Genomic DNA, 8,648 nt, shown 5'->3' with positions numbered 1-8,648 from the left:
AGCTGTGTTTACCCCTCTGTCTTATTGTTTGTTTGCTCAGTAGATTCGAAAAACCACCGGCGCAGTTCACAGCCTGTTAAGCGCGTCGTTATAAATTAAATGCTCCTTAAAATGAAGATGCATCGTACTAACATAAAACTCGTTTCATATTTGGTAAAAGGTGCAGTGAATAAATGACAAGTTGTATTTGTATTGCATTCTTCATTACAATCCCCGGGAGACTGTCTGCAAATCAATAATGGGTCCTGCAATAGGGATATATTAAAATGTTCAAGCACTTTCTTTGCAAAGAAATTTGAAAGGATGAGAATGTAAATATTTAAAGATTTCACTTTCAAAAGCAGACTGTGCAGTGTTTAACTTCGTTTTTTCGTTGGTATTTGCTTACAAATCTGCAAGAGCCTACTTGGTATTAATTGATGACGCATGCAAAAACAGTTGTAGCCTATTGATAATCCACTGAACAAAAATTACTCAAATATTAAAGTCAATGTGTCCTTAGGTGTCAAATTGTTTGCTATTGAAAAACAAAACTCATATTAAATCTGTCTAAATAAGGTAATGTTGTCTTGCTGCCGTAGAAACCCTAGCATTCTGCAGTATAAATTGTCAGGTCGGGACCGAAGCGCCTTACCGGCAGATTGAAAAACGTTTTATACACATATCTACTTTGCAACGATGTTTCGGGAAATTGTTTTCTGTGCATTGGTGTTCTGCGGCGTTCAGAAATCTGGTATGTTAAAAGATTCATTACTGTAATCTTACTCTAAATAAATAATATTAACGAAAATAAATAAATACACATAAGGATGCTGAAACGCCTCCGACTTACTGATATCTTAAAGTCAGCAGCGAAGAAATCATTGATGAATTTTATATACTTAAATGAAAGGGTGACTTTGTTCAGAAGTAAATAAACAATCATATAATGTGTGTAATTGACATGATTTATCAGCATATAGCAAAAGCTGTGTCAATTTTAAGCAACTTATATAATTTCAACCGCAGGTGTTTTTAGATTTTTTTTGTTTCAAATGCTATTTGTCACAGAGCGATAAGGTCTAAATTGATCTTTAAAGATACAAGGTAAACCTTTGATACCGTGGACCATAATCCAAATTAACTTTTCAATTAATCAATTCATTAAATTTGTTTAACTCCGAAATACTTTGATACTATTACGAAATCGTTTATAGAATGGTCCATTATTCATTATTTATTTATTAATAATCCATTAATTTAGAAAACAAACATTTTGAAAACGCATGTTTATTGTCATGATTGCACATTTGAACTTAACTTCAACTTGATCAGTTCCATATCCTTCAACCATAAGTTGGTTGCCAGTATGTAACAAGTTACGTGATTTTTTTTGCAAAATACCACGGCGGCAGCCAGGGTACCGTGGCTATTCGGTGGGATTCTTTGGGATCTTAATTAGCCGAAGAGCACATCGGGAGTGAAAAGAGTCCGATGTGAGATTTCTAACTGACCGTTAGCTAGCGTACATGTTAGAGACAATATTGCAAAGACCCAGGACGGCCCAATCAACCATCGGGCGGATTCCGTATGATGTCGGGACTGAGCTTTTATCTATATTTAGCAAAGTGAAGCTAGATGTTAAGACGAAATTATTACTATTTGATTCTTTAGTTGTGCCTATTATCACGTATGGTTGTGAAGTCTGGGGAATCTATAGTTTTACTGCGGTTGACAAGCTACATCTTAAGTTCTGTAAACACATTTTGGGTGTCCGACAACAGACCTCTAACGCGGCTTGTCTGTGTGAGCTTGGCCGTTTCCCACTATCTGTTTTATGTAAAGAGAGAGCTCTTAAATTCTGGTGTAAGGTTATGAATTCCCCAAACTCTATTATAAGATCTGTGTATGATACGAATGTTAGAGACATTGTATTCGCAAATATGAATACTAAACTAAGTTGGGTTAAAGCTGTTGAACATCTACTTAATGAACTTGGGTTTAATTATATTTTCTTAAAGTTTAACTGCGAAAGAAATTATTTCCCATTGCTCAAACAAAGGCTACGTGATCAGTATGTTCAAACATGGTTCGATATTGTGAATTCACAGAGCAAATTAGAATATTATGTTAAGTTTAAAAAATAATTTAAATTTGAAAAATATATCGATACCATCGACAAAGAAAATCATCGAATTGCTTTATCCAGATTCACACTGAGTGCCCATTCCTTAGAGATTGAAACTGGAAGACAATAACAGTATTAGAGAAGATAGAAAATGTAAACTATGTATTATCAATATGGTTGAATCAGAATATCACTTTTTATGTATTTGTCCTTTATATATGGACCTTAAAAACAAATATAACATAAACAGATCGTTAAACACTATTGAAAAATTTGCATTTACCTTATCTAGTTATAATTCGAGGACTATCAGGAACCTAGCGAAATTTTTTTTTTTTTTTGCCACGTCCAAACGAAACGATGTACTTGCTGCCGGTGTCTCTTGATTTGTTTAGATGTTACATACAGTAGCATTTTGATTGTATTAATATATGTATGTATCTTGTATGTGTGAATGTGAGCATGTGTGAGTAACCATCTGTAGCCTAAAATTATAGTTATCAAATACTTATATGTTTGTATGTTGATAATTTTCTCATTTCTTTTTTTTGTGGCCATCTATGTGATATTTGATGTTAATTTTGGCCAAAAGCATGTATTTGCTGATATTGCCAATAAACTGAAACTGAAACTATAACCTTCTAAACTAAGAAATACATCTATTTTAGAATCGGCTTTAACTGTTTGGTCCGGTGACGGCACACTAACTGGGGCCGATGGAACAATAACACTTACTGCACCGTTGCCCGAGGACTCAGCTGCAGGAACAACAGTTGTTTCACTTACAGCGGCCAGTGATGGCACCGCAATCTCAGGATACACGGTCACCGGAACTCCAAGTGTGGTGACATTAGCCGACGTTACTGTAGGCACTGTTACGCTTTCAACCACAGTGGATTATGAAGTTAACAATGTATTGGTTCTTGTACTCGAGTAAGTTTATAACAAAAGAACGAATGGATTATCTCAATATAACTGTTTTTAAAACAAATTTATACTAGACTATAAAGACACGCAGCATCGTCGACGACCTTAACGGGCCAACTTTGCCCGTGTAACTATGTTAACGACTATCTGTCAACTGTTGGGTCATTGAATTTATCCGTAAATAACGATTACAGTTGTTACTTACACTTACTGAGTCTTGTTATTTCAACTGATATCAGCGTTCTTACAAACGTTCTTTAATTTCAGAGCCACAGATGGCACTTTAACCGGAACTGCTACTGTTTCAGTGCAAATTGGAGATGTCGGCCCTTTTACAACAACAACAAAAGAGCTATGCGTAGAGGATGGTTTAGGTCCAGGTCGGTAGAAATTTCCGATTGAAATTTTAACAATATTTCCAATGATCGGTATCAATATTAAATTCAGAAGACCGGTGTTTAAACCTTTTATGACATTATCTTTTAAATTCATATTGAACTATATTGGAGAGGGATTTCTTCTTTGTTTTTGTTTACACATTCATTATAATACCAAAGTGATGACCATAAGACAGAGCTGTAACTATGCAAGTATTAATGTGCGGATAACAGACAATGATATAACAATGAACGGTAAATGGAGGAAATACCTAACAACATATGCTGCGAAAATGTAAAATGGTTTAGAATAGTTGAAAGTAAAAACATCGTTGTATACATTACATTGATTTGAGCTTTTGATCTCTTCAAATTGTTTACACATAATACATCTGCGGTCTCTACTCGAATTGTTGAAATCATATTCGAGCGTTCTTAGCATTGTTTAGAGCAGCATTCACGTAGCGTGCGAATAAGTTAACATTATACGTCTGCACTCTACTTGTTGCACGATACTTCTGGCTACTGTTCCGATATGAAGGTAAGATATTGTGCTCTACGCATATCTGTTCGTACAGTGATTACCTGCTGGTCACGCCTTACTTTATAAATTGTATTTATATTCTTTTTTTGGTAATTATTGGACCAAAGGACATTCGTTATGAGGCCATTAGCAGGTTATATACGTTGTTGAATCTCCAAATTTACTACCAGATGTTAATCAGCGTTAAAACTATGGCCCTATAAAGCCAAAAACTCTGTAGAAACACTTTTTGAAATTCAATTATTTGCTCATTGAACATAACGAACCTTTTTTGATAATAGGTAAATCGGTTGGTGACATTTCTGCTACCGGTGTCAACACTTACGCGACAACTGGTAAGTACCTAAACTTATTTATTTTGCATCGATTGTTAAACAAGTTATTACAACATTATAATGATTACTCTCGTTTGGCACGATTTCACGCATGAGTATAGTCTAGTGCTGTAGAGAAAACCAGATTACCCGGAAGAAACCCATTTGTCAGGCTTGATGATCCAGAACCAAACTCACATGCACGGAAATCGTACCCAACGGTTCGCCTTGATGAGAATGGAGTGCGCTAACAGGACAACTATCTATAAAATAAACAAAGACACTTGACTTACTCGAGAATTTGGTCGTAACATGCATTATTAAATATACTATGGTGTTTAGCCCGGTTTTATAATTGACAGGGTAATGCAGAAGAGAGACAGGGTTTTACAGAAAAGGACATATTGTGTCGCCCATAAAAAGCTTAAATTGTATGAATTTGTCAGTAAATGCTATACTATATTTCAACTACCGAATATGTAATACTTGTGTGAATGATATAATCATATTTTAAGTAATCATAAAACAACAAAAGATATGAATGACATTCTTCAGCATTTAATTATATAAAGGCTTTTCTCAATGATCGCAGAAGGGCGGTACCAAAATATATCGGTGCATCACCCTTCCATAAAACCTTGTATACAATTTACATTAATTTACCAAGAACAGCAGCAGCCATCACAATAGGATAGACAGAAATTCTCGACAAATAATTGCTATATGAATAATTTACTTTTCAAAGCATACCTTAACACCACAAGTTCTAATTTCGTCTTGTGTTGTTTTAAAACATTTTGTTAAAAACATTACATCAAACTCATCAGTCATTAAAGGAAAATTGAATGAAAAGTTTAAACTTTATTGCCCTTCTAGAATTTGAACTTACAAGTTATATTCAGTTTGTAATACAACAAATAAAAAAAACCCATTCTGTTTACAAAGATCAAAAGTCGATATAAATGTTGCTAGTATTCTGTAGTTGAAACATCTAATTTTTATGTTATGTATTTGTAATAAAAATAATGTTTGATTTGGAACACCATTGACAATGATCGAATCCCTCTCCTTATTAATGTCTTAAAACGCTTAACCATTGCAGATACCGACTTTGATGTTGGTTCAACTGATGGAGCTGTGACAACGGCTGCCGGTGTTACCCTCGACAAGGCCACAAAAGACGAGTACACGGTCGCTATTTCAGGCACGGTCACCGGTGGCGAGAGCAACGTCCTAACACTGACGGTGAAAGTCGGTGACTGCAGCGGGAAGGAAAAAATGGCTGCTGCTCTCGGAAGTCTTCTGTTGTCTCTGATTGCGTATACCGTTCTGTCCCTATAAAAAACTGATAATTTTAGTTAGTGTGCCCTTATCGATTCTCGCATTGTTTATATATATGTATCATGGATTTACCCAAAGTGCCCAAGACTTTGTATACCAAAGTGATACATTTTTTGACGCTTAATGTTTGAAATGCCTTATTTTGGACGACATCTGATAAAAAATGTTTTCCTTATTAAAAAATATAAGTTTGAGTAAATCAACAAACGAAGATTTAATACACATCTTACAAGGGATTCATAAACATAGTAGATCTTGGCAACGATTGTTTTAAACTGCGTTTCAATTGAGCTATCTAATTAACAAGTTTATAGAAATACCTTACAGCAATTATGCACACAATTGTAATTAATTATAAGTATATTTTCGAAAGTGTTACGAACGTTTTAATGAAACAGACTATTTTGTGTCACATTTAAAGATAATAATAACAAAAGAGTTATAATTTGAACTTTCAATGATTATCTATTTTTAAAAAGGGCAACTTCATCGTATTTAACACGATACTAATTTAGTTGATGTTTGCCAACGAGTTTCTGGCATTATTACTAATGAAGTTCAGGTTAAGTTACATATAATTGAGTACAATGCGGTTGTGAGTCGAAGGGTGACCGTTGTTTTAATGCACAAGTTTATTTATACATAGGATTTTTTACTCTTGGACCAGTGTACGGGCTACTTTGTGAACTTTATAATGAATAGTTAAGTTTAAAGACAATCTATTCGAGTATTAGCTATTTCTTTTATGATCTATGTTATAATATACAAATGACAATACATAGAGCAGATAAAAATTATTGCGAATTTAAACTAAGAATACAATTGTTATAATTTTTGATGATATTGGGATAAGTGTCAACTTGTTTAATTCATCCAAAGAAAATAGGTTTTTATCATATTTTTGTTTGTCAACACTGGTTTTGTGTTTTGGCTTATCTTCCTTCATTGAGAATTTTGCATTATGATGACCATTGTGGTTTTGATTGCTGAATATCTCAGCCTTTTTCACAAGTGTTCTCTCTCTTTCTTTCCTTCATTCTTTCTTATGCCTACAAAAAAGCAACGCTGATACATGATAATTATGCATGCCTGACAGTAGATAAACACCGTGTCAATACGAAAAAAATCACCATGATTGCAGATCTCTTTTAAAATTGAACTACCAAGATGTGTCAAAAATATTACCGAAAATAAAACATGTATCACAATTGATGAGTTGTGTTTGTTTTTTACATTTATATCTGAGTTATGGCGATGGACGATCCAAAAAATAGCAGAATGGCCAATATCGTCACAAATCGTTCACATGCGCTGAAACAGTAGTCAGTTATTCAAATATGAACCATGTTGAGATGCACAAGATGATGGCCCAAACGACACTGAATAAGTGACACAAACGCACTATCGTCACCAGACCAAACACTCGTCACAATAGCGTCATCAAAAATGTTTGACACAGCGCCCTGGAACAGTCATTGAAAGACGAGTTCACTGTAACACGAGGTTACTGGGGGATTTAAACTTGTTTATATGCGCAAAACCTTACACTTGTTCCCACTTGATCCAACATCTAACATTAACAGAACTGCTTTTAATCAGTCAGTCGTCATAATATACTTTGAAACACATGAAAGTAAGATGTATGTGTGGTCTGTTTCAGAAGAACATTTTGTACGGTATGTCTGGATTAATATATGGTGCCTACAAACATGTTTTTCGTTAAGGTATGGCTACTGAGCTTGCCCCTGGTAAATAAAAAAAAACAAGCATCAAGCGTTTACGTTAAATTCTTGATTGACGTCATACACCACGCTGTGCATGCAGTCAACCTTTAAGGTATTCGAAAAAAGAGAGTTTTGAATCGTTTCGTACATGAGTATATATAGGGTATTGTGTGTCAATAGATTTTGACTGAGCCTATGCGGTGAAGCTACTGAGCCCTGAGCTCTTGGTTTAAGCGTGTCGGCCTTAAGGTGTCTTTAACTTTAATTCCGCATTTTCATTGAGGTGGAATATGAAAAGCTACGTACGAGCCAAAATACGTCTGGTAGCTGGATCACGCTGATGCACCTGTTCCAACAACCCCTGATCGACCCTTGATTGCTTGCTCAAGCTGTGTTCCAACAGCAACCCCTGGCTCTTTCTGTCGATGCCAATGTTCGGAAAGACTTCGGAGAGGGTCATCATTCTATTGCTCAGATTCTAGTAGTGGACGCATTACGTCATTGTCGGAACTACTCTGAACCTCAATGATGGGTATTGTAGCGATAAGTGCTAAGTGCTCGCACAAAAATGTGGCTAGGAGATAATTTTCCAACATAAAAATACTCTTGTGGTTAAAACTGCCAGTGCAACAATAAAGCCGTAGTATTAGCTAGTTCTGTCTTTACGCTGAAGCAAATTTACTAAACCCAATTTACTACAGTCGGGTTAAGATGAACCTATCTTACACTCAACAATCTGCGACAGCCGAGTTATTCGTTTGAAGTTCAATCGCCCTTATAGTATACACCAATTAAGTCCCCAGAATACATCTCAACTTGTACTAAGAAAGTGTGTGGTTGACCGACACCATTGTAAGCGGCCTTATTGTGCATTAAGGGGAGTCTGTAATCTTTTTTTATTTCCACACATATTTGTTACAGTTTGTCTATGACTTTATATCTTTTATAATTATTATTTCATATTTGTATTATAAAAAATGTTATGTTTATATTTTTCGTGAGTCACTAACTTGCTTTTTAATTATTTTTCAAAATTGTTTGTCATGATAAATTTGAGTGTTAAAGATCGGTTTACAATTGCAGATTTTACTTCAAGCTATTAAAAGTGAAAGATCTACTGTCTCATCACCTTCATTTTAGGGCCTGCCGTTTTCGTCACCTTAGTGCAATAACTGAATAACAGCATATAGAAATAGAATCAGATATTGAGTTCTTGCACTAAGGTGACGATTTATTTATCTATTTGTTATCAGCGATCAATAAACGCAATGTCATAGGGAACATGTTCGTATAAATATTATGCACTTCAACTTA

General features: G+C 34.9%; 1 protein-coding gene across 1 annotated transcript; it reads left to right on the top strand.

Moving 5' to 3' along the window:
- The first annotated feature begins 678 nt into the window (after positions 1–678).
- On the top strand, positions 679–4,293 carry LOC128241294 (uncharacterized). The gene is made up of 4 exons (XM_052958230.1): positions 679–733; positions 2,776–2,972; positions 3,302–3,414; positions 4,237–4,293. The coding sequence occupies exons 1-4, from the start codon at positions 679–681 to the stop codon at positions 4,238–4,240; spliced, it is 369 nt and encodes a 122-aa protein (XP_052814190.1). The 3' UTR covers positions 4,241–4,293.
- Positions 4,294–8,648: the final 4,355 nt, after the last annotated feature.

Source organism: Mya arenaria, chromosome 7 (assembly GCF_026914265.1).
Source record: "Mya arenaria isolate MELC-2E11 chromosome 7, ASM2691426v1".
NCBI lineage: Eukaryota > Metazoa > Mollusca > Bivalvia > Myida > Myidae > Mya > Mya arenaria.
This window is presented reverse-complemented; position numbering and strand designations above follow the sequence as displayed.

What these genes read in the sequence shown, in the direction of transcription:
- LOC128241294 (XM_052958230.1), top strand. Translation starts at nt 679, where the DNA reads ATGTTTCGGGAAATTGTTTTCTGTGCATTGGTGTTCTGCGGCGTTCAG. An exon ending in CTGCGGCGTTCAGAAATCTG is followed by an intron (nt 734 to 2,775) that starts GTATGTTAAAAG and finishes CATCTATTTTAG; the next exon opens with AATCGGCTTTAACTGTTTGG. An exon ending in TGACATTAGCCGACGTTACT is followed by an intron (nt 2,973 to 3,301) that starts GTAGGCACTGTT and finishes CTTTAATTTCAG; the next exon opens with AGCCACAGATGGCACTTTAA.